At 43.6% G+C, this 25768-nt stretch overlaps 1 protein-coding gene across 6 annotated transcripts in view; it reads right to left on the reverse strand.

Annotated features, from left to right (window-relative positions):
- The window catches only part of LOC111969353 (F-actin-monooxygenase mical2b), a 44092-nt gene that overhangs the window by 111 nt on the left and 18213 nt on the right, over window positions 1-25768 (reverse strand). The window contains exons 2-24 of one of the 6 annotated variants that reach the window (XM_023995424.3): window positions 23711-24090; window positions 17478-17685; window positions 16846-16962; window positions 14643-14744; window positions 12433-12588; window positions 12173-12273; window positions 11336-11593; window positions 11108-11223; window positions 10868-10994; window positions 10592-10688; window positions 9159-9306; window positions 8142-8341; window positions 6519-6619; window positions 6163-6234; window positions 5907-6044; window positions 5370-5489; window positions 4653-5006; window positions 3742-3849; window positions 2364-2525; window positions 1921-2085; window positions 1341-1493; window positions 1076-1153; window positions 740-832 (exon numbers count right to left, since the gene is read on the reverse strand). In XM_023995424.3, the coding sequence (XP_023851192.1) occupies window positions 740-832; window positions 1076-1153; window positions 1341-1493; window positions 1921-2085; window positions 2364-2525; window positions 3742-3849; window positions 4653-5006; window positions 5370-5489; window positions 5907-6044; window positions 6163-6234; window positions 6519-6619; window positions 8142-8341; window positions 9159-9306; window positions 10592-10688; window positions 10868-10994; window positions 11108-11223; window positions 11336-11593; window positions 12173-12273; window positions 12433-12588; window positions 14643-14744; window positions 16846-16962; window positions 17478-17685; window positions 23711-23971 (3435 nt within the window). In that variant the 5' untranslated portion in view covers window positions 23972-24090. Of the gene's footprint in view, window positions 1-205; window positions 833-1075; window positions 1154-1340; window positions 1494-1920; window positions 2086-2363; window positions 2526-3741; window positions 3850-4652; window positions 5007-5369; window positions 5490-5906; window positions 6045-6162; window positions 6235-6518; window positions 6620-8141; window positions 8342-9158; window positions 9307-10591; window positions 10689-10867; window positions 10995-11107; window positions 11224-11335; window positions 11594-12172; window positions 12274-12432; window positions 12589-14642; window positions 14745-16845; window positions 16963-17477; window positions 17686-23710; window positions 24091-25768 lie in introns of those variants that run through there. The other 5 variants (XM_070445407.1, XM_023995421.2, XM_023995426.2 and 2 more) reach the window with 5 other exon arrangements.

Raw genomic sequence — 25768 nt, forward strand, 5'->3', positions numbered from 1 at the left:
GGGAGGACGAGAGGTAGAAGAGAGAAAGAGAGTAAGAATAAAGGGAGAAAGAGAGTAAGAATAAAGGTCAGAATGATGAAGCAAAAAGTGATAGTCCACATCAGTATAGATATATAGATAGATGATAGATAGATAGATTAGATAGATAGATAGATAGCGAGATAGATAGATAGTATAGATAGATAGATAGATAGATAGAAGATAGATAGATAGATAGATAGATAGATAGATAGATACATAGATAGATAGATAGATAGATAGATAGATAGATAGATAGATAGATAGATAGATAGATAGATAGATAGATAGATAGATAGATAGATAGATAGATAGATAGTGATTTGACTACTTTGTTCTCTGACTAAGGCCACTGTTGGGGAAATTAGTCAAGTTCTTTCATCAAGATAAGAGTCTCAGCTCAAAAGTATGGCCACAGAAGAGGAGGGAATGTTTTCTCATTATGGTTAGCTAGTGTGCCTGTCTGGATGCTTCAGATTGCACTGACTGCACGGCGCTGGCTCAAAATTATCAGAAATCTGTGGACAGGGAGGGGCAGTCTAACCCACAAAGTGCAGCACCACAAAAATGTATTCAACCTTAGCATGAGAGGCCCCAGCATAGCTAAAAAACAGCTCACATGCTTCTTCCATGCAAGACCTTTGTGTCGACACGTGTCCTTTGTGATTTAGAGGATAGTACAAGTTACTTTAGCAGGCATGTGGCGCTGGGGGCAAAATACCTGTTTGACGTTATTAAAACCAGGTTCTGGCTTTGGTTGTAGTATTGCAGTGCGTTGTTGTTGGGATACATATGTGGAGCCACTGCTGTGACACTGAAACAGCAACATGACTGTGATGTTAATAACTACAGCTGTAAGTTACATTCAAATTAGATTAGAAGTTAAACAAATATATACTTCTAAAATATATACAATTAACCAGATTTAAACATCATGTTTAAAATCAAACAGACAGCACTTCATTTTGTGTTTCTCTGAGAGGCAGCAGGCTCTGCATATAGAAATGATGTGGCCATAAATAGTGCTATGGTTTGGAGGCACACGAGAGTCACTCACCACATGTGACTCATTCAAGGGATCTCTTTGCATTTCTTTCTTACAAAGCTGCATATCTAGTGCCCCAGATTGACTGGTCTTTGGTTTTCCATGAAGAATGAAGGAATTAGAGGAAACAGAGAAGAAAACTTAGTTGAACAGTTCAGTGACCGATAAGMGGTAGATTAGTGCATCAAAATAACAGTATAATGTTTGCTCTGCCATTAGGGGATATGGGTTTCATCATGACAGACAGATGGTGAGAAATGGATGTGCTTGTTTTCACCTTGAGTTGGAGTAGAATGGATGAGGATGAAGAAACGGTTTGAGGGAGTGAGAAGGTAGAAAGGGTGATTTCTGGACAAAGGAGGGAAGTGACTTTAGGAGTGGGAGCAGGGAGGATGGGAGGAGAGGGACTGGTCTGTTCAGCAGATCCAGGCTAGGGTGGGAATGGGAAACAGAGGAATGGAAAGTCAAAGAGGGAGAGGATTGTTAAAAGAGAGACTTTGAGAATCAGATAGGTTAAATGATAGTTGGCATGCTCAGTTTGATGGCCTACAGTACCTGGTATTCCATGGCACTCTACCGTCCTATTGACCAAGCCCCAACCTGCTTAGTCTCAACTCAAGAACACTACATTCCATTTTGACGTCAACTCAGTTATAGTGCTACAGATTAAAGATGTGCAATATCTCTGCGTGATCAATATTGAATAATCACAGAGGTTTTAGCATAACACACAACGATAGGGACACAGCAAGCATTTCACTGTAAGGTCTACACCTGTTGTATTCGGCGCATGTGACAAATATAATTTGATTGGATTTGACATGCTCAAACACAGACATGGATGTGGTTATTTATACCTGATGTTGAAGTAGACAGGAAGAGGAGGAAGAGGATGGAGAATATGTATGAGGGGGTGAAAATGTAGAAAGGGTGATTTCTGGACAAAGTAGTGATGAAGAGATTTTAGGACGGGGAGCAGGGAGGATGTGAGGTGAGGGAATGGTCTGTCCAGCAGATCCAGACTAGTGTGGGAATGGAAAAGTCAAAGAGAGGAAGATATTATGAGCATCAGATGGGAGTTAAATTAGAGTTTGCATGCTTAGTGGGTTGGGCCTCAAGCCTAAAATGCCTGGTATTCCATGACACTGCATTCCATTGAAGTGGAAATTCAGAGTGATTTAGATAAAACGTGTATTTCTTCATGATAAATGTTAAATGATCACAAAGGTTGTAGCATGACACACAGTGATAGGGACACATACAAGACAGTGAGACAGACATGGATGTGGTACTTTTTTACCTGAGGTTGTAGTAGACAGGATGAGGATGAGGAATAGGGATGAGGAGGTGAGAAGGTAGAAAGGGTGATATCTGGGTAAAGGTATAATGAGGTGACTTCTGMACTGGGGTTAGGGAGGATGGGATCAGACTCTGAGGGAATGGCCTGTTTATCAGAATCAAGCTAGGTGAGGAATGGGACAGGGGAGATTTGCAAATGAAAAGAGAGGGAGAGGATTATTAAAGGAGAACTTTGAGTGTTAGTAATTAGATATAAGTTACAATGAGAACTGGCGTGCACAGGGGGATAAGCTTTAAGCAAAGGTATTCCGTGGCATTATCCTATCATAGTATTAACTAAACCCCAACCTGCTGAGCCTCAACACAACAGCTTACCCTGGTTTCCACTGAGATGGAAAATCATTTAAAGAAGGTGAGCAGTATCTTTTTTGATGATAAAATACCATGGAAATACCTTTTCCTGTAATGGAAATTGCAGTATGATGACTACTCTAGCACTAAACACCTTGTTTGATGACTGCAGCCTCTTCCAGTGAAGCACAGAGAACCCAGTGCAACCTTTCAACAGTGTCCATGCTGAAACCCTCTGAGTCTCTGAGCACACAGAGTAGGCGAATTACCATCACAGACAGAGCTGGGAGAGGAGGCTACCTAGCTTTCAGCCTGAGCTCTCTTCTGCAGGTCTGTCTCAGTGGGAATATAGAATCACAATGATTTCTGCTTAAACAACGAATTGCCTGACGTGTTTTCACAGGGCGTTATATTGTTTTAAAAAAGCCTTGTTGAAACCCACAACATAAACAGTCATATATTGACTGACAGTGAAGGCGATTTAAATTACAGATGTAGGATCTTAATTTGTTCACTATTTTGTTGCTGAGAATTTTCTTGCACAAATGCAAACTTGTAGCATATTCAAAGTTTAAAAAGGTTTCTAAAGTTTGTAATTTCCACTTTAAAATGTCAGACTTTCTTTGCKCTAACGAAAAATGTATCAACACAAAAAACAAAAAAATGGCCATTAATTATAATCCACATAATAATTCAAATTTCATGTTGCTGCAGGAATTATTTTCCTGTTTTAGCAAACTGTCTCAAATTAAGATCCGACATCTGTATAACAGAACACTGTGTCCTACAATAACCTGAAATCACCTGCGCTAGCTGTGTTCTGTTGCTACAGACTCTGAGCAGCTGATGAAGACATCGCCAAAAAGGTCATGCTTCTGGAGATGATGGATGTTAAATTTCAACACAGGGAGGATTATATGAACTCCGTGCAGCAGCAGTAATGCCAAACAAGACCGAGCGTGCAACACGACAAACACACTGAGGGACGGGAGAGGTGAGGGGTCAGAGTTCAGGGGTCAGATAGTCACCTGGGACGTAGAGTTCACATCCCCAGAGAACAGTGCTCTCAGGTGGACCGCTTTCTCCTTGATACTTTTATTGTGAAACTCTCTAGCATTCTGGGTCTGAGCTTTCTTCTGCAGGACACATACCATGAGACACAGACACAAAGAACAGGCATCAGAAAGAGAAAGCTGCACCCGCAACACAGTACCACATACTCCCTGTCTGATGAATGGGTCTGAATAGTAACATAATTAGGCAGATTATTAACTCCCAAATCAGTTATAACGTACGGACAAATAAAAGTATGAAATGTATGCACTCACTATTGCAAATCGCTCTGGATAAGAGCGTCTGCCAAATGACTAAAATGTCAAAGGTAATGATCAAGCAAGATAAGTGGACTTTGGTCCTACTTTCCCACTGAAGGAGCTAGATGGCACATCGTTTATTGGGTGGTGGGGAACAATAGTGTTGCTGTGTTGAGTAGAGTGGCAGTTTTTGTAATACTAATTTGACACACCAGCAGAGATGACTCCACTCTTATACATGTGCTCCTGGAACAGCAGACTGAGACCCAGACAGAGACAGACAGACACACAGGACTGGCACAGAACAAGGCTACAAGGGCAGCCCACTGGCTAAACTTGCCAGTCAGCAGCCTCTGTGCCTCTTTGTCTCTGCCAGGGCTGTGGGTCTGTTCTTGCCATTGTGGTCAGTGTGGATGATTAGGGGTTGACTTCACCAGCTGACTATGTGCTATACAATGCTAAATGTATAATCACGATGATTATCTCATCATTCATATTCAGCCTTTTCCTAAAAAGGATGTCTTATATGATCACACAGTAATAGGCAATAACAATAGAAAAAGACAGAGCAGACAAAGAGAAACGGACAGATGGAAAGGAAAGGAAATGAGAGGGGAATAGGTCACCTGGGTGATCTTTTCCTCCACTTCCTGAAGGCGTTGGAGCATTCTAGACATGGCTAGGACTGCTGAGTGGCAGGAGGGAGAGTAGCCAGTGTACTCTGGGCTCTCTGGCTTTTGAGGCTGCGTCTGAGGTTGCATCTGAGCACATGTCTGATCAGCCTGTCTGACCTTCCTGAGGGTGGGATGTGGGATGGATGGGGGTTGGAGCTTAGGTTGGGGCTGGAACTGGGGTTGGGGCTGGTGCTGAGACTGAAGCTGGGCTTGAAGCTGGGGAGAGAGCTTGGGTTTGGGAGGAGGCTGTGGTGGGGGCCGAGCGATGCACTCAGCTGCATATTTGGCACAGGTTGCAGACGGAAACTGGAAACACACAGCACATGTGAGCTGCAGTTCTATGGCTCTCCGTCAACTCAAGGTAAGCTTGATGAGAAAACAAGAAGCAATTGCAGCTAACAGGCTCCAGTAGTTTAACAGCTGGAGAGAATAGGAGGGAGATTTATGCCCCATGCTTTTCTTTATCGTGTGAATCTACTTCACTGGGGGGCTTATTTTTCATTTCCAGCCCACAGGGAGCATTTAACACTCTCACTCCAGGTAGATGATGACTGGTTTGTGAGCGAGTGTATACCAAAACTGAGTGACAGTGTGTGTTCTGCAGAGTGTATTAGCGTGGGTATGCGTGTGTATTACAGTATGTTGACCAGGCCTGCTCCAGTCCTCTACCTGTGTCTTGGGGGGAGGGTTGAGTGGGGTCTGCTGCCTGAGGTTGGTGAAGCGTGGGGTCTCAGTCATGTCCATGGAGCGTGGCCGAGGGGCCCTCTCAGAACCCCAATCACACTGAGACTGATGGGGTTTGTCAGCCAGAAACAAAGCCAACGAAAAAGGTTAGTAGAAAGACAGAAAAGGAAGAAAAGAGACAAAGTGACTTGCAAGATAAGTTAAGTATCTCACCAAACAGTTAAGAACAAATTCTTATTTTCAATGACGGCCTACACCGGCCAAACCCGGACGACGCTGGGCCAATTATGCACCGCCCAATGGGACTCCCATTCACAGCCGGTTGTGATACAGCCTGGAATCGAACTAGGGTGTCTGTAGTGACGCCTCTGTCCTATAGCACACTGTGGTATAAGGCCTCTGAGAACACACATGCCAGGTACTATACCATACTATAGTACTGTATAAGCTATGGAGGACACTGTCCAACACTGACAAAGTCCTGAGGAGGGGAGATGGAAGACATATCTTGGTGGTTCTGACCTGTCTCCGGAGGGTGAAACTGGGGTTGCTCTCCTCAAACTTGGACAGGAGCTGGCTGGCCATGGAGCGGACCTTGTTCTCCTTCACCTCCCTCCCCTCACCCACACAGGACGCACTCTGACTGGAGAAGTTGGTTGCCTGTCATGAGAAATAGTGACTTGAGTTATCAGGTCCAAAATAAATGGTATTTTGTCGTATTTGGCGTTGGTGCGCTTAGAATGTCATTATGAAATGGTAGTTTGATGYTAATAACTACCTCTTCCAAGTAACTGCAGACTTTTCGTCTCCTTTTGTACGTTGGGTCAGTATCTTCTAGCTTCTTCTCATCCTGAAAGAAAACAAACAGGCCATAGTATATGACTAAATATTTTCGACTGCACTCAATGGTAAAAAGATTCAACATGAAAGTGAACTAATTAAAAAGAGCCCATCTCAAAAAAACTCTAGAAGAATGATCTGTATTTATACATTTAACTTGTGGAAGGCCCCAATACAGTCCACTTATTCAAATGAAATGACTTTTGAAATGATAACACAGGAAGGCTGAAATGGCTCTCAAGTTGCAGTAGTTATCAAGGCAGACAGGCACCTTTGAGAGAGGAGTGTGATTACCTTTGGTATCCTCTTTCTTGGTACCAAGTTCAGAACTTTGTTCATACTTCTGACTGCCTTGGAAGGATAGTCTTCACTGTTTTCGTCGGCCCCTCTAGAATCTGCAAAGAAACACGAGTATATTAAAAGGTATGATATATTCCACGGAGCTCAGCCATGAATGCCAAATAAAATCAATGGCCAATGTTTCTTTTTACATTACGTCTAAAAGAAACCTAATATTATAGTGTTGGAAGGAACCAGATGGTGCAAGACCATCTGCTTTTCATGAGAAATGCCACCTAATAAATAAATGGCTTTTTTGTGGAAACCAATACTGGGAACACTTCACTTCAGATCATAAGAATGTATACAATTATTGCTAAATAGTACATCCTCATTCCGTCATGTGGGAAACCAGCTTTGCTGTGGATAGAGGCATAGCATGTGACCTCTCAGAGACCATAAAGCTAGTACAACTGATGTCCCTGTGGAAATAATATGCTCTGTTCACCTTAGGCATGTCAGACCAGAAACTGGAGTAAGGTGTAGTGTTTTCTCTCCAGGCATCCGAGACTCAGAAACTATCTGTAAGGTAACCTACACTGTGCTGGGCAGATGTGCATTCCTCTCATGCCAGACAATGTGACTGATAAGGTTGTGCAACGCAGAGGAAGCTAGATGAAATCTCATACCCTCACACACACCGGCTAAAGTGTCTCTAGAAAGACATAACTTATCTGAAAGAAAGCAGGGGTCAGCCCAGAAGCAAAGGGATGAATTACATTAAGGACAGAGACAGCTTGATATGTAAAGAAATGGCCAAAAAAGTGAGAGGCTGGGATTTTAATACAGTGGACACAGTGGAGTGGTAAGGCCTTCGAGGGTGACAATGACGAGGTGTTAAAGTATGAAGTTTCAGGTTTTGTTATTAGTCGTATGTACGGGCTACACATGGTATACACAGTCCAAATAAATGCTTACTTGCAGGTTCCTTCTCGACAATGCAACAACAATAATAAATAATAAATGATAAGAATACGAACATGAAGTAAATGGCTCAGTAGAATAGAATAAACATTTTACCATACGTATAATACAGGAAGGCACAATTTATAGTCCAATATTTACACTCATTATGGGGAATGGGGATAGGGGTGCTAGTATTTAAATTGTGCAGTATTTAGCAATAATAATGAGAGTCTGGTGGCAGCCGTTGTGATGTAAGTGTAGCATGAATGTGTGTGTGAGTGTGTGTGTCTACAGGGGGAGCCTGTGGCCAGGGCAGAGCAGTAGGACCATATGCCTCTCCACCCTGTCTGCTCCTCCTAATGAAGTGTTCAGAGCCAAATGCTTCTGCTGCATTTAAAAATAACTCTTGACATGGGAAGGAGCCTTTTAAAAAAGACCTGATGATATAAAGGGCTGCTACTGTGTGTGTGTGTGTGTGTGTGTGTGTGTGTGTGTGTGTGTGTGTGTGTGTGTGTGTGTTGTGTGTGGTGTGTGTGTGTGTGTGTGTGTGTGTGTGTGTGTGTGTTGTGTTGTGGGCATAATGTGTGGGTGTGTGAGGGAGTGAAATCTGAAGTCTGGGGCTTCAGGACAGACGTGTCTGCGGGGGGATGGGTTGAGGGGTGTGAGGCGTACCTGAGACGGGGAGGGGGGTGCCGCGGAACAGCTCGTAGAACTTGGAGAGGTAGGTGACCATTCTGTTCTTGTCTGGTTCCTGACCAGCAGCCATCTCCTCCCCAGTGGTGAAGGGCCGGATCCCAAACTCCCGCTCAGCCAGGTCACATGCCAGCTGGAYGTTGTTAGCCGAATCCTCCTCATTCAGCGAATCAAACTCTCTGAGGGAAACCGATTGAAATGATATCACGCGATGTTGTTGTAATGTTGTGTGGGTAACTAGGTGAAGGCTTTATAAGACTAAGCTGGTGTCAACATAGAAGTTATGAAACTGTTCTAGACTAGCAGTGTAGCCCTCACTTTTCCACAAAGAAGAAGTCATAAATAACAAACTGCCCTACATACTGAGTGTGACATGTAATACATAGTTATGCTTTCCAAACTCCCTTTCACATACTACAGGGTTTCTCTAAAAGCGGTTGTGTCTTCTGTGTGCTCTGTTTCATCACACCTATTAGTAACAGAGAGAGAGAGAGAGAGAGAGAACTGACATCGGGAAAAAGGCTCTTTGATGAAGCTCAAAAGTCCTTCACACCCACCACTTACATTTACTCTCACACAAAGACGGGCTGTGAGTGAGAGGCAGGGGCTTGTGTGTAGATAGTACACCAGGACATACATTGACATACTTTCATGCCTGGCATTGTTTACATTAGACACCGTCAGAAGGAGACAATATTACGGTGTGGGTGTAAGAAGTTTTGCTATTACTGGTGTCTTGATGTAAATGTTAGCCTAATGAGGAAATTCCCCATTACACAATATACCATAGAGGCATTTTATGAGGAGCCAGTCTATCGACCTACAATGACAAAGTGCTACATGCCAGGGTGTGACATGAAGAAGTCTCACACATGGTTTATGAGGAGAAAAGAGAGAGTGCTGAGGTCATTTACAGTTACAGTAAGGTACATGAGGCCAGTCTTACTGTGGTGGTTTACAGGGTAGGTGTGTGTTGCAGTGTTTTGCTATACATACATGAGGTGGGATCTGAACCGGTGGATGAGGGCACAGAGAGCCAGGCCGCTCTGCCACGAGGTGGTCAGGTCTGTCACGCTCACYTTCCTGTAGCCCTCGGTCTGTTTCTGACACCACGTCAGCAGCCTCCCCGGCCTGATCTCCGACTCTACACACACAGACAGGAACAAGGTGTTCAGTAGGGAGAAAATGGCATGAAAAAGGGAGGCACTACCTAAGCTGGTCCAATAAGAACATAGATTTTTGTTTTCGATTGCCCTATTTTCCATTTGTGTGGCTGTCCTCGTCTATCAGTGTATCAGTGTTTTGTCACTTGTCATGTGTTGTGTTTTTGTGGACACCAGGAAGAGTAGCTGATGCTTCTGCGAAAGCTAATGGGGATCCTAATAAATAAAATACTAAACACAACCCAGCTAACAGCCACCCACCCACTCACTTGGCAACACAACCACAGAGCTAACAGGAAGTGAGATCATAGATGTGGGACAGTGACAGCAGGTGACGTTAATGAGAGGTAAGACTGATAAGAGGTAAGTTAGAATAGGGGCTGAAGTATGCATATGACTCTGTCAGGACATGTTGAACCTGTCTGTCATTGTGTAATAGGACAATGGTTGTGTAACATTGTGTTTAGTGCATTATGTAGAGGCCAGGGTGTGCTTAAAGAGATACTGTATACATGGACGAAACATTTTCTGATGATGGAGACAGTACTCATGTTTAACATGATCCATGGGGCAAAAATATCTTGAAACGTAACCAGCTAGACTTTGTTAGGTCTGGTATCTGAGAACATCCTAAAGATATCACAGTGCGTTTAACTACTAGTGTATCAAGTCATGTTTTTCCTTTTCACAATACACAGAACCACCAGCTTTGACTCCAATTAAATGATGAATATATGGGGGGGGGGTCTGTACCCTATATGACCCTGTCCACAGTCAAGAGGCTTCACCAAAACTCCCCTCTCACCATGGATCATTGTAAAAACAACCTCAGACGGCGACTTATTCCAAGCAGAGATTAATGCGGGCCCGTCCTCAGTCTGACACTCCTGTTAGCGAGAGAAAAGGTCTGCCTCACCTTAAAGACTGCTGTGGGCCTCTGTCTCAGAACACTCCCAGAGCACAGGGAACGGGAGAGAACTCAATAGAACTACAGTGGAATATCTTCTCCTACCTTTGGGTAAATAGCCACTGAATGAATGAGTGCTGCCGATATTTGGGCCCCTGAAACCCAAGGGACTCATCCGTCATCATTTTCAATGAGTTACTTGAACCAGTTGAATAGACATCACAACATGTTCTGTAGGTTGGAGCCATGCACTGGATCAGAGGTAAGTCCATACTAGACAACGGTATCCAAACACACTGTACTAAAGCCTCCAACTCCACAGTCTCTCTGGCCTCTCTTTGTCTCGGTGTGTGGCTCACCTCGTCTGGCCAGGTTCACAGGGCGACGTATTGTAGCATTACGCTCCAGAGAGCACGACTTCACTGGCAGCTCTCCATTGATGTACAGGTGACGCACCTGGAAGAAATAACAAAGAGGCACAGCTGAGATTTAGGCAGAAGAATAGATAAGAAGAGATAAGAAGACAAGCACAGTCCATCCTTCTTGTGTTAATGTTAAGGGTGAATCTGATATTGGTGACAGCAGAAAGTGAATACTGCAGTAAGCAATGTGATCCTTGAGAACGGCCTTGGTACCTGGTTTTGCCTGACACAGGTGGAGATGAGGTTGGGATACCGAGTCCCAGGGTCAATGGTGTACTGCTCAAAGTTTTTGSCAATGTTTTCAGTGGTTGTCTGCGGCAGAATTCTGTAAAGACTCTCCCTGGAGAAATATATATATTTAGTATGTGTGTGTGTGTGTGTGTGTGTGTGTGTGTGTGTGTGTGTGTGTGTGTGTGTGTGTGTGTGTGTACAGTATGTGTGCTGACCACTGACCTCTCAGCTAGCACCTCCAGAGGGGTCCTGCCCTCAGCCCACCTTTTCACCATCCAGGCTGAGTCAAAAGCAGCCAGGAAGCCTCTCGCACACCCTGTACCCATGGGCCAGAACGGCTGCACACACAGACACATAACATCAGCAAAACAGTACATTTAGCTGAACATGCAGTATTAATGTCCAACCATTTTAAAGCATGATTGAACCCTGTTGTCACAGCCTCCTCACCTCTAACAAGCTGTCCCCAACCAGTGCCACCAGTAGCTGATGTCCGAAGCGTTCTCTGACCAGCGCTGCGTTCTCCGAGGCATACATGCTGGTGAAGTCAAACATGGCCACGTCCGGCTGGCCACAGGCATTTATGGCAAAGTCCAGCGTGGGAAGCTGGTAGTTGGTGCCAAAGTCAGCAGCTTCGCGGGCATAACCCAGCAGAGCTTCCTGGTTCACATTCTCACTGCTCAGCAGCATCTCTGTGTCTATGTAGTCCTACGAGACAAAGTCAGGGGAATTGTGTTTATGAGAGACCATGACCAAAAGGATGAAGTAAAAGAGGCAAAATGAGATGCAACATTGATACCCCAGGTGTAATAACAGTTATTCAGCTCGTATATTAGAGGACCATTAAAGATGGATGCTCTTTAAATTGTACTGTGACGCCAGTCTCAAAGTCCCACATTGTCTTTATGAATGAATTCATGGGATGACTCATGCAGAACCCTGGGAATTGAAGTGAGAGCGAGCACTGAGAGGGAGTCATAAGCCAGTGAAATATGTGCTCCTTTAGGGATGTTTATAACACTTAGCTTTCATGYATGTCATTGTGGTGCCCGCCCGGCTCATGGGCTGTTCAGCTGGCAGACCACCAAGGATGAGATTCCTCCGACCCAGCACCCTCCTCTATTAACTCCTCACCTCTCCTTCTCTCTCTCCCCTCTCTCTATTTCTCTTCCTCTCTCACACACACATCTGAATACACATCTGAATACAACACCCTCGGACAGCAGGAAAAATCYGCCCGCGTCTGAATCTAGTTGATGATCCCTGATCTAAACAATGTTTGCTCACATGAATGATGACACCCTTGTCCAGTAGGCTCTGCTTCTTTGCTGTCATGACAAAGTAGTGTGTGTTGTCCTTGTAGTASACAATGTTCTCCAGGTCAATACCTGCAACAAATGACAGACACAGACAGGAAGGTTAAAACCCCCCATGATAATGACAGGGTTGAAGATTGCTGTTGTTTGACAATGTGTGGATTTAAGTGCATTCTAGGGGCAGTCTGCTCCTCTGGCTGACTCATTGGCTGTGGGGGATCTCAGGCCCACCTGTTTCCTCTTTGAGGTCCAGGAAGAACTTCTGGTTAAAGATGAAGGCCACACCGCTGATCTCCTCCACCTTGGCCTCGGCCGTGGTGTTCCTGTTGACAAAGTTGGCCGTGATGGCGATAGCCAGCTTACCACGGAACTCCTTCCTCTTGAACCCTGAGAGCGAGAGAAAGAGGGAGATAGAGAAAGAGAGAGAGAGGGATAGAGAAAGAGAGAGAGAGATGGGATGTTACTATTCTCTGGCCAGGCCAGCGGAGTCATACTAATCCAGAGGAAATCTAGCACTGAGCTGTAATCACAGGCCAGTTATTTTAGGATCAGAGAGGCTTGTTACCGAGGTGATACTGTTTATATCACCAGGGGAACAAAACCCTCAGCGGGAGAGTTGGGTCAGTACTAAAATGTTATGATCTAATAAATATGTTTTCCAGGTTGATTAACTTTCACAACTTCAGGTGGAGTAGAGTGCAGCCACTCCTTACATGAACTGGACTATCGTAAGAAAAGGTGCAGTCTCGTTTTTTCACGGTGAGATGTACTATTATTGGCTGCAATTGCGTACACTTCTGCTATTTAGGATATCAACAACAATAGAACAGAATCAGTTCCTCTTCAGATAGAAACATTGGGGAAATGTAATGTCATCCTCTCACTGATCCTGAATGTCTTTTTTTTTTTAATGGAGACATTTTAGAGGCTCATTTAACATTAACTTTCTGTGTCCTATCCAGGMCCAAACATAACTGCAGACAAGCCTTAAAATAGACTGAAGCATGGGCTCAGACTTTTAATGCCAGACTGCTATTCACTTGGGTTCCTGTTGCTGCTATTCTCACAATTACAGTTTTATATAAAGCTGTCTGACTTTTTAAATGACATGCAAAACCTTGCCTTTGTGTAAGAGAATATGGTGATATAATTTTTTTAAAGTCTCTTTGTGGTGTCAAAGCTCTACCAAAGCTCCTAAAGCCTGGAAAAGGCAACCAACCACAGCCAATACCCGGGATATGTCACTCCAGGATGTATGTCCCACAGGCCACATGTTAGTATGCTTATAACTGTCCTGGGGAAGAGGAGGGTTCTGTACCAAAGCCCTCTAGCGAAAGAAAACACATCATCATTACCTCTACACCTGTGACTCCGGAAGGAAAGGAGGATGAATGTTCTAATGTATTCGGCCTCTCTTCCTCCTACAAAATAATGTATGAGCTTCTGAGAGATGCTTTTCTAGGAGGAGGTAGCATTTTAATATGAGCCAGAAATGTTCCATTACGGTCACTGCTAATTCACTGGGGCATTTCCCCCCCGTCACATCACTCTTTCCAATGCAGCTGTGTTCCTCTCAGACGATTAGCTGGGTACAGAACAGATTGCGGTATATTTAACCCTCCTCTCAGACAGGACTTGCGTGGCAGTTCAAAAGTAGAAGGACTTCTAAAAAGAAAGTTTTCCTCAGGCTTTTCGTCATCAGACGATGACCTAAACGCCTCATTGTTTGGAGACAGAAAATGCCCTTTTTAGGAATAAGCATCTGATGTGGATTGGTGAGGAGATGACAGGCATCTGTGAGGGAGAGTCCAACATGCATGCATCAACTGTTGAACAGCATCCAGATGACTACACAAACAGGGTCCCAGATCTTTTTTATTAAGGTACAGAGATATGGTGATTTCATGTGTAACCTTGCCCTTTGAAGGAGAGATTAATGACATAGGGTATCGTTTTACAGAGGCGAGCTTGATTTTATGGCTTCCTAACTTTCTTGGATGAGACTATGCTTTTTTAAATGGATGCTTTGTGTAGCCAAAAGCCGCAGCCAATAACAATCGTATGTTTCTTAGTTACAGTTGTTAGGCTGTTATCCAGACAAAATAATTATATGAGAAAGGTGTCCTGGATATTATTTGAAACAAGCTACTGTCAACAAAACTACATAAACATACTTTTCAATATAGAAATTGTGTTTGAAGGCGCTCCAGATAATATCCAACTGCAATTTAACTTGGAGCTAAATTTAGCTTTGGAATAAGTAGTGTTTAGTAAACATATTGAGCAATCTCAGAGAGAGCCATTCCACGGATGTCATCACATGATATCATATACAGTACCATATCACCATATCCTATGTCTGGGGTCAGGTCATTAACGGAATGTAGATATACTCTGCATGGATACAACCTGTCACCCTCCCATCCCTCCAGAGTTCTCACCTTCCAGGGTATTTCTCCTCCCATCAGCCCCCACCACCACGTCAAAGTCAATGTTTGCCACGGGGTGATCGGCAGGCCTGATCTCAGCTCTCCAGCCAGSCCCTGAAACACAGACAGAGGAGAGGAGAGAGWGCAGGAAGGGAGGAGAGGAGGGGAGATAGGGTCAGTACAGTTCCACATTCACAGGGACACACACCTCAAACAAACATACTTATCAGTATACAAACGGGTAGAGTTCAACCCAGATAGAGAGAATGAGAGGACATGGGCTAGAGAAACAGACACAATATTTACTTGGTTGCTCTTTTGGCCTGTTATTTCTGGGGAACAATATTTATGATGCCTATCAACACCAGTGGGGAAAAGGCTTTGCTAATCCTGACAGCTCTCAACAAAGAGGGTGACACAGAGGTCACACACATTGTGTCATTTAGCTCAGCAGACTATACCGTGCTGTAATTATATAAGATGTTGATTAATGTGGGGCGGCAGGTAGCCTAGTGGTTAGCGTGTTGGGCCAGTAACTGAAAGGTTGCTAGATCGAATCCCCGAGCTGACAAGGTAAAAATCTATCGTTCTGCCCCTGAACAAGGCAGTTAACCCACTGTCCCTAGCACGTCATTGTAAATAAGAATTTGTTCTTAACTGACTTGCCTGGTTAAGTAACAAATTAAATAAATAAATAAAAATGTCAGTCTCACTTGTACTGTATAATTGATACCAGGGCGTTAGCCATCTACAGTATATAATTCAGTACATTTTAGCACGTAGTGGATCAKATGTGGTGAATGATGTCAGCCACAGAGGCAGTGTGAGACCCCAGCAGCGTTGGGTTGGCTGTCTATCCACTGTGTAATATCACCATGTCAAAAATGCATTCCATCATGTCAAGGACACCGAGCACCCTGTGACAGCAAAAGTAGGGGGACCATTCTGTATCCAAATTTAGTAAAGACTCTTGTTTTTATCAGTTGGTTGACGTCGCTGTCGAGGCCACATGGGATAGCTAATGACCTCTAGTCCAGGAGTCCAATCAACAAAGCTCTGTAGGAGGGAGGGGGGTCAAGTGTAGAGCTATTTCAGATAGCCAGCCTTTCAGCTAGGCGCCACATCACCACACACCCCGCAGTGTTCACATCTTGAAGCAGCTAGTACTGTACTGTTATAAGAACTTAGCCGAGGTGGCACGGTTGTAATTACACTGGCTAATCAGCTCATAATTAACTTCCATGGKCGTAATTTGGCTCTGCTGCTCCTTAAACAAAGCCACTAGGTCTGCTCTGCTCACTGAATTTACTGTGTGCTCTGCTCAGCAGCAGCCATAAAATAACATTAGCATCTGGGGAGGTTGCTAACCATTAGCAGCTGAATAGGAATGGCGAAGCAATGATTATGACTTTTAAACATTTTGATTCCCATGGCAATGCAAATATCAAGGGTGATCAGTGCACTGCTGTAACAGTGCTGCTGTTTACTGCTGGTTGCCAAGGAGATACACTGTTGAATGGGGAGGCAGAACTACTCCAAAAGGTACTAGTTATGGACTTCAGTAACTCCCTGTAGCTCAAGGTACAGTGATGTAAAGCAGCGGAATGCATGGTGTGGGAGAGAATATACTGTGTTGGGATCCTCTGGGCAGCCACATACAGATGTAGGATCTTAATTTGATCCCCCTGTTGCAGGAGAACTTTCCTGCAATGCAGGAAATTTTAAACTTGTAATGTATTTGAGGTTTTTCAAAAGGCTTCTGAAGTTGGTCATTTCCACTTTGAAATTTCAGACTTGATTTTCCCTTAAGAAAAATGTATCAATCTCTACAAAAATGTCCATTAATTATAATCCACATAACAATTCACATTTCCTGTTGCTGCATGATTATTTTCCTGCTGTAGCAAACTGGCTCAAATTAAAATCATCTGTAACAGTCTTACTGACTGTTGCAATGCTCATGTTAATGTGCACTGTTGATCTCCAAATGCATTGCATGAAGCCCTTCAACCCCAACTAACCTGTCTGATATTGGAAGTCTGGCACCAAATGCTGTAAACTAGCCCTTYCCTGAACCCCTGAACTACAAAAGACCCTTAAATGTTAGCAGGAAAGAGCAGGGATGATGGGTTGATGGGTATTAGGCCAATGTTGATGGAGTTCAATGGACATACAGCTACTGTAAGTGACGGCCTGTAAGTGGGCTGTCACTCACCGTCATTCTCCTGGTTCTCTGGAGGTTCCAGCAGTTTGACAAACTCCACATTGACATGGAACTCCACAGCTATGAGCAGGGCGATCTTCAGCAGCATGAGCTGGAGCTGACGAATACCTGGCAAACACAGACAAGAATCAGGAGTTCTTAGAACCATGCAAGAAACCCAGCTGTATTTTCTGCATTATCTAATACAGTACCTAGTGCATGCACACTMCACAGGCATCCATGCATTTACACATTATACACACAACAAAACTTGGCCTTTGGCCTCACTTGAGAGCTGTAGAAAGATTTGCCTTCAACACCAGCAGTTGGCAGCTCTGCTTTGTATCTCTGTAGCTAAGAGCAGATGGAAGTTTCACCTTCTATGGCTAACAACCTTGACATTATGCAATGGAAGGGATTGGCAGCATCAAGGTTACCAGACAAAAAATTGCTTTGGAGGGGAATAGGATACAATAGCATAATCATCAGCTGAATCTAACAATATCAATAAGCAAAATATTCCATTGCAAAAGTAAATACATGTCGGGCTATGGGAAATGGCTGTTATTAATCACAACTGCTATGGCTGTACGTGCAGAAAGGTTTCCTGATGAGATGTCTACCCCACATGTAAAAGTACTTACTGATGTGGTCTATGGCTCCAGCACAGAATTTGCCGTAGAACTTCTTGGCCCCGAGGCCCTTGAGGTCGTGGATGGTGTAGGGCCACAAGTGCAGCACGTTGTTCCTGGAGAAGGTGTCCCTCTTCTCAATCACCACCACCTTGGCCCCCAGCAGAGCCAGCTCGATGGCCGTCCGCAAGCCACATGGGCCTCCCCCGATGATCAGGCACTGCAGGGACAAGAATGACAGAGGGACACCATTATCATTATGAGTGCAAATAAAGGACTCAAAATTGTATTTCATAGTCACATTTCTGTTACACAAAATACAATACATGTGTGCATCATAACCATATGCCTGTCAAAGAGATCATATACTGTAACCTGCCTTATCACCATCATAAATAATACTTACTGAAAATAGAACCATTGTTTAAACCTGCAGACATACTCAATAGCAGATTAAATATGAGGGGATGAGTTGAGTGTTTACTGTATATTGCCAAGTAAAGTGCCTGGGGTGGATGTTTATGGTGACAGTATGTTGTGTGTTACTCTGACCCAGCGCTGGGAGAGTATGTGTCATTACCTCAACCGTAGATCCTTATTACAGCCTAGCCATATCAAAGACATGATTCATGCATCTGCCTCACTCATCTGCCTCACTCAAATATGCATGAAGTCAGTTATTTTGGGTTAAAGGATCCTTCTGAGAATGTGTGGTGAGAACATGACTTCATCCAGCCTTCTAGAAAGGATGAGAAGGAACATTTTTGGAGTGTTAGTTCTTCGGAGGAATATTCTCACCATCCAACCACTCCTGAGTCAGACAGTAGCCCCTGCAGTGGCCAACGAGTTGGGCGGCTTCCTGTTTCCTTAACCTTATAACCAATCAGAGCCTCTCTCAACCAGGCTCAGCCATCTCAGCCCACTGTGACCTTTTCATTTTAGATCCCTTATTTCCTCCCCATCCCAGTCAACCCACACACCTGACCTCTAAATCCCCCCTGTGTGCAGGGAGGGCCAGCAGTATATTTGAACAGCGGGACTCACTTCCTGTCACCCTGTGTGTTTGCCTGAAGAGCCACAGGAACTCACAGGAGGTGTCAATCCGATCAATATTGTGACACGGTCGTGTTTCAGCCCCAGCTTCGGGGGCCTTATCATGTTTGTATACTGTAGCTCTGAGCTGAATGGGGTATACTCTCTCTCTTTTTCTCTAGCTCTCTATCCTTCCTTCTGTCTCTCATTCTCCCTCTCCCACTCTCTCCTTCACTTTCTCTCCCCCCTCTATCCCCACCCCCTTCTCTCTCTCTCTCTCTCTCTCTCTCTCGCTCTCTCCCGCTCTCTCCCGCTCTTTCCCAGGGTGCTGTTTACAGAGCTAAACGTGCCAGCTGCCCAGATCACACCATAAATGGTACCACTGCTCCCAGCAATAAAAATAATATTGGGCTTTAGTCATTCTGTTTTCTCATTCTGCGTGTGTGAGTCTGCTGCAGGGTGTCATCAGAAGGCAAAGGAGAACATAACATTAGCAGGGGTAAGAGTATGAGGTATTCAATACTCATCAGGTATACTAGCCAAACCCAGGTGGCTGCACGTGGCTGTGTCTGAACAGGCCTGGCCCAGTTCTTTTCATCACGAGGAGTGATTAAAGTGAATGGGCTCTTTAACCAATGTCAGACGAATCAGACAGTCACTGAGACGTGCCAGGTGTGTTAAGCACCACCGCCACAGAGGAAAAAGAAAAAAACATGTGGAACAATGCCTTATTCACAAACACAGAACAACATCAGCTCAGTTTATTCAGATGTGCCTAACCACACATCRCACAATGTGGGGTATTATCAAACCTGATATGAACTAGATAATCACTATCAAAGCATTACTTTTGTTTTAGTCTGTCTCTATGGTGCTATGAGAGATGAGCGGTTTGTTTTTCCTGTTTCTATGCAGGGCTGTGTTATCGCAGATGGGAGGGCTTCCTGAGGGCCAGTGAGTCAGATCACAGCTACTTCCTGTCTGTACCCCACCTGTGACCTCACCCGCTCACCCTCACCAGGAGTGGAAGACCCCGCCCCCCGCCTCACCTTTCACTTCTCTCCCGTTCATTACATTACTGCACCTGGAGCCCTATTAGCTGGCAATCAAATCAAAATCAAATCAAAGTTTATTGGTCACGTACACAGTTTATCATACTCACTTCATGCAGAATGTACACTGGAGGCCAACTCAAACATGCTTATCAAAATGGAAAGTGGACACAATGTCAGGCAGTTGGAAATTATTGTCTCCTGGAATCCTGATCAATCTATAGAGCTCAAGACTATAGGATACTGCTGAACAAAACATTATCCTCCATAACTGCACTGTTTTTTAATGAGTACAAATGACTCGTTAAACTCTACAGCTCATCTCTTTAAGGAGTATAGTATTCTAAGACATTAGCTGACTGGTGGTCTCTAGTGTGTACATGCTGTCCAGCCACTTCAACAGGCCAGCCAGGTTAGATTGACAGGAACACCCCCCAACACTGGGCTGAGTGGAGCTCCTTAACACACATGCTTATTCTGGCTTCACCGGAGTAAAACAAACTGACTGTGTGTGTGAGTGAGCGAGCGGAGCCTGTGCACCTGCAGACATGATGTGATGCCTCACTAGCTTGGCCCAGCGTACGGTGGTGGCTCACGCTGTTTTAGGACAAAACGTCAGACTTAAGGTACTCAATCAACTGAGAGAGACCACCGGGAGAGCCACAACATGAACTGGCAACCGTCGCAAACAGCCATCTGGGACTTCATGGAAATTAGAACAGGAGAAAAGGATAAATACTCCTGTCTGGGCATGAAATAGGCCTGAGAAACAGGCAAGGAGGGCACAGTGTGTCTCTGAACTTTCAAATCATACCGTAGAAGGTTCCATACAGTGAATTATTTGCTCAGTGGAAGCACAATTTTCCACAGTATCAAACCATATAATTAAGGGAAAATAGGTCCATCTGTCAAGATGTCACAATTGTCAAGGGAGGATGCCAAGCATGGAAATGTTGATGACACACTGTTCAATGATGGGCCATCTAGGGTGAGATTTACGAGCATGACAAAGACAACCTGTTATAAAGGAAAGCTCCTCTACAATGAGGGGGGAAATAATCCTTAAAAAACAGTTGTTCTGTCTTTAATTCTAACCCGCATTCAGTGGGTTGTGAAGTAAAGAGTTCATGTCTTCACTGTAGTTTAGTCTAAAGGGCAGGAGACTGGGGAACTGAATAACAAGGTAATAAACAATAATACAATGAAAACGTTTCCATGTGCTTCATACATGAGGTATGTGCCAACATTATACAGGCATAACAGTTCACATAAGAAAAAGGAAATTAAATGTAGCACTTATGATTGAAGGCATTTCATGAATGCAAAACCATTCCAAACATATTACCGAGCTCAAGGAGCTTTGTGTTTGCARAACTGAGACTACAAATGATCATGCTACTTGCCATATGATTTAACTAGGCTATTATTGCAATGATAGTATGTGTCATAATGTGGAGTTTGATTGCCTGATAATTATAATGCTTAAAAATGCAGAGAACAGACAAATCAGTCCCTTAATAGAAAACAGTGTCTGTATTTTGCTGAGGTATACTGGCGCTGAAGTGCAGGTCAGGAGCTCACCTTCAGGACATAGCCGGTTCAAATAGTTTCCATAGAATCTGGCACTGGACAGCGGCACCGCCCTGGAAAACTAACCGTCTCTCTCACTGGGCCTCTTCCCACTTCAGCTCARTTCTCCAGACCTCTCAGATGACACGAGCACAAAGCAACTCTGATACTAATAAAATAAGCTTGTCAGATCTCGGGCTCAAGAAGCCACTTCAATAGGCCTAAAGCGCATACATTTAACAGCATAATCAGTGAAAGAGACTAAGCACAGTAACATATGTTCTCTGATAATTCTGTTCAGTGTATCTGCTTCGTATTTAAAAAAAATAAATACAGGCCTTCATTGTGTTCCTCATTAAAAACGTATATATAAGAAACCAACAGTATGTGTGTGTCATTAGCATTATAGCCAGCTGTATGCAGTAACAAACTGGGGATGACTTCATATCCTATACAGATTGTAGCTCCAGCAGGCATTTGGAGGCTGGGTGAGGAATGTTAAAACATTATTATTCCCTGTGAACCACCACCAAACCCTAACGCATCGCTTACGCCATCCACTCCTTGTGAAGAAAGTAAAGTAAAGTAATTTATCAAGTTGTGGCAGGTGGGCTGCAATTAATCACAACAGGAGAGCCATATGCTGTACCACTATCTGTGGGAAATGTACGTCAATTATTTTACTCCTTAAATCTCCTATTCTGTAAACAGACTTGAAACGTAAGAAGTGAGGGTAAGTTGAATTCTAGCCTCAATTTTGTTACAAGGTCGTTCCTGTTTCCATCCACACAGCCAGCGTAAATCAAATACTTACGTGAGTCTCTCCTACTGTACCAACAGTATGGTTAATTACCCAGAACCAAGAGACTGTACTGTACATCTGTTTTATTACTTTGAAAAATAAGACCATTCTACGCTGTCCTGTGGCTTGTCAYACTGAGGAAACCTAGCTGAAACTCTTTGGCACGGGACTAAAGACAATCAGACACTTTAATGAAAGGTTCAATAGAACTGGTATAGCATCTAATCATGGCATACTCTCAGATCAAGGGGGTATATGGTGTTCCAACCTGGTTTATAGCTGGTATCAGAGAGAACTTGTAAAACCTGTCTTATTTTGGATAACTTAAAACACACTTTAATAACAATCTGGGCATGGTTCCAACCTTTTAGGAGGGCCCAATAAAGAACACTGCCCRCTCAGTAGAACCAAGGAAAATAATCACACTTGCTGAGTGATGCTGTCTGTGGATGTGTGTTATGAAAGCATTCTGGTGACTGATTGAGGGTGCTGTAAGAGGCAAGACTCTGTAGAGCTGTGGATGAGGAGGAATGAGGATAGTGCGGAAGTGAGGGAGGGAGTGAGTTACAGTAAAGGCGTTGGCATGCTTCCCAGCCGAAACAGTTCGGAAGAGTTTGTGAATATATTATGATGACATTTTGTGGTGTTTTTTTGTTTGTTTTGGAGGMMTTTTTCYCTGTTCGGGCACTTTTAGAGAAATACTGCGTCTGCAACCAAACATCTTAGATGTAAAATTGCCCAACTAATTTATCCTCTGCAAAAACGTCAAAATTTAATGACAGATTTGTTTAGTTATTTTAGATAAATTCTGACTATTTTGAGGAAGTATATACTGGCTATGGGGTCTCAAAATGTACAAACAGTACGTTTGCCACTTTTTTTCTAGTTTTTCAAGGGACTATGTGAGCATGCTTGTTCGGTTCGCCTAGGTGAGTTCAAACTGGCACCAACCGAAATGAAGCATGCAGACGCCTTAAGTGTCTGCGTTTGTTTGATTGTGGGCGTGTGTGTGTGTGTGTGTGTGTGTGTGTGTGTGTGTGTGTGTGTGTGTGTGTGTGTGTGTGTGTGTNNNNTGTGTGTGTGTGTGCGTGCGTGCGTGCGTGCGTGCGTGCGTGCGTGCGTGCGTGCGTGCGTGCGTGCGTGCGTGCGTGCGTGCGTGCGTGCGTGCGTGTGTGTGCGTGTACGTGTGTGCGTGCTGAGATAAACTTAGAGTTCTGTCTGATCAGAAGAACACACTTTCTCAGCTGTTTATATGCGCCAGCTGCAGTAAAGGATAGTAGCTGGTTTAATGTGTCCTGACAGGTACAGTTTACAGTGATGACCATGACGTTGCCTAAGTCACTACCCTCCCTATGACAGAGCACTTCTCTACTAAGGAAGGACAAACTGCCGATTGTCTAAAACCGATTACAGCTGGGAAAAATGCAGAGAATCAGTCACACCTCACTATTGTGACTTGAATCCAGATTAATCATAAGCCAATGGGTCAGACCAGTCATACAACTCACAGCCACACAAAGAGAAGTGAAATGCATAACATTCATAAATATTACTTCCACATGAATATATTGGGATCTTATTTCAAACTACTGTAGGGTGTGCACTGTGCAATGTCAAGACAATTTTCACGCTGATGGTCTTGGAGTTCTTTGTCTCTTTTGTCTCCAAAGACTTCCATGAAACAGAGCTCTGTCTACAGTGTGTCAATAATACCAAAGGTATATTCAACACCTCTGTATGATACAAAGCAAGTGTTCTTAGAATGTCATGGTGAGTGGCTGTTAGCTTACCTTGGTGCCCACACAAGCCTGGCCCTTCTTGTACTCCTTGTGGCAGGTTCTCTTGTCCAGTTTGGTCCAGAGGGCCTTGGCCCTCCAGGAGGTGAGCCTGGTCTTCAGACTACAGTAGAACGTCTCATGGTCCTGAGGGTCTAGATCCAGCAGCCTGCACAGGAGGTTGAAGGACTGCAGGGTGCCCTTACAGGTAGAGGCCTGGATGAAATTCTCAAACAGCTTCCCTGCCTGGTCCTTTTCCTCCTCTGTCTCCCCCATCTTCCCCAGCAGGAGTGCAGGGTGTTTGGCTGGTGCTGGCTTGCTTTTCCTCCTCTCTCCCTCTCCCCAGCTGTCTCAGTGGCTACACCCACAGCCTGGCCCCCATGGTCATGCCCAATCTGAGGAGGTACAGAGAAGACATATTGAGTCTGATGTCATCGCACGGCCTTTAGAAGTGTATCATCCTTAACAGATGGCTTTATGGAACAGTGGAAAATTGTTTAAACAGTCAAATATTGGACAGGAAAAGGGGCAACCCTCCATAAAAAAAAAAAAATGTTTTATTAGGTAAGTTTAAAAAGTTGACGTTTCGGCTTTCAATGGCCTTCTTCAGAATAATCACAGAGGGAATAGCCTAGTTCATATAGGGCATGGGGAAGATAATTAGGGAGACAGTCAATTAATCAGCCTGCAACAATCACTGGTTTTCTACAGAACAGGTTTCATTGCATTTATTTTATTTCAAATCATCACTGACTTTTGGCAGTGACTTTAATGCATTGTAACATTTCCAATGTAAGAATAGATGTGTTTGAACTCTCATAGAACGCATTTTTACTTGCTGCCAAACTAATACCGCATGCCATACTAACTGATTGTTTATAGATAGATCCTGGGATAATGATTGTCTTCATTTCTGGACAACAATGGACTGTAAAAGAGTGCACATTTCCAAAAGTCACTGCCAAAGTTCAAAAGCTCAAAATAGAAACCTGTTTCAAAACATGCAGTATTCCCATTTCTATGAACTAAATGACATACAGAAGGTCATACASWWACACAGAGAATATCAACACATTAATGAATCATGACTTCCATCTACAAAGAACAGTTTGTTTCATTCTAATGACCAAATCTATGGATAAAAATACCAGACAGCTCATTGAGGTCAGACAGTTCTGTCCATGCCTGTTTGCACATCACTGACTTGGCACTAGTGGACACGGACATACTGCTAATCAGGGAGAAAAAAGTGCTTGTCTTGCGGCTTTCGCTCTCCAGCTGAAAACTGGACAGATGTATAAAAAATAAAAAATAAAAAGGAAAAAATTTAATTAAATTAAAAAATCATTTGCAGAAGACGGACATCTCCTACCCCTGGATATACTACCTAGAGTTGTAGACTGGTCTRATAGGTCTACATTACATAGTAAATGTACAACCGGGACACTCAAATTAGTATGAGTGATATGCATTTTTACTAATTAGCAGATTTGCAACTACTTACTACTTTTGAGCTACTTTGCAATTACTTAGCATTTTAGCTACTCTTTCCCTAACCCTAACCTTAACTCTTTTAGCTAACCCTAACCCTAACCTAACACCTAACCTTAACCCTAATCTTAACCTTAACCCCTAAAAAACAAATGTTAGCATTAGCCACCTAGATAACATTAGCCACAACAAATGGGAATTTGTTACATATTAGAGGTTTAGCAAATGCATAACATATTGTATGTTTTGCAAATTCATAACATATTGTATGAATTGCAATATGTAACTTATCAATGAATTGTCATTCTTAACATATCATACAAACATCTACAAATGAATACATACCATACGAAACGTAACACACACTAAATGTAATGTCCACGGATGTACGTACATAATAATACGAAATGCTCTGAGACCATGTTGAGAGCTGTGTATTTTTTTCGCTCCCCTCTAGGATTTCAATGCCGTTGAATTCCCTATGATAATATTGATGTCTCGACAAGTCCGAAGGATAAAAGTGAAACAGAATATTAGTTTGAGGACAACCTCTCTGTATCATTGAGTGGCCAGGGTGGTACT

Source organism: Salvelinus sp. IW2-2015, linkage group LG10, assembly GCF_002910315.2.
Source record: "Salvelinus sp. IW2-2015 linkage group LG10, ASM291031v2, whole genome shotgun sequence".
Lineage (NCBI taxonomy): Eukaryota > Metazoa > Chordata > Actinopteri > Salmoniformes > Salmonidae > Salvelinus > Salvelinus sp. IW2-2015.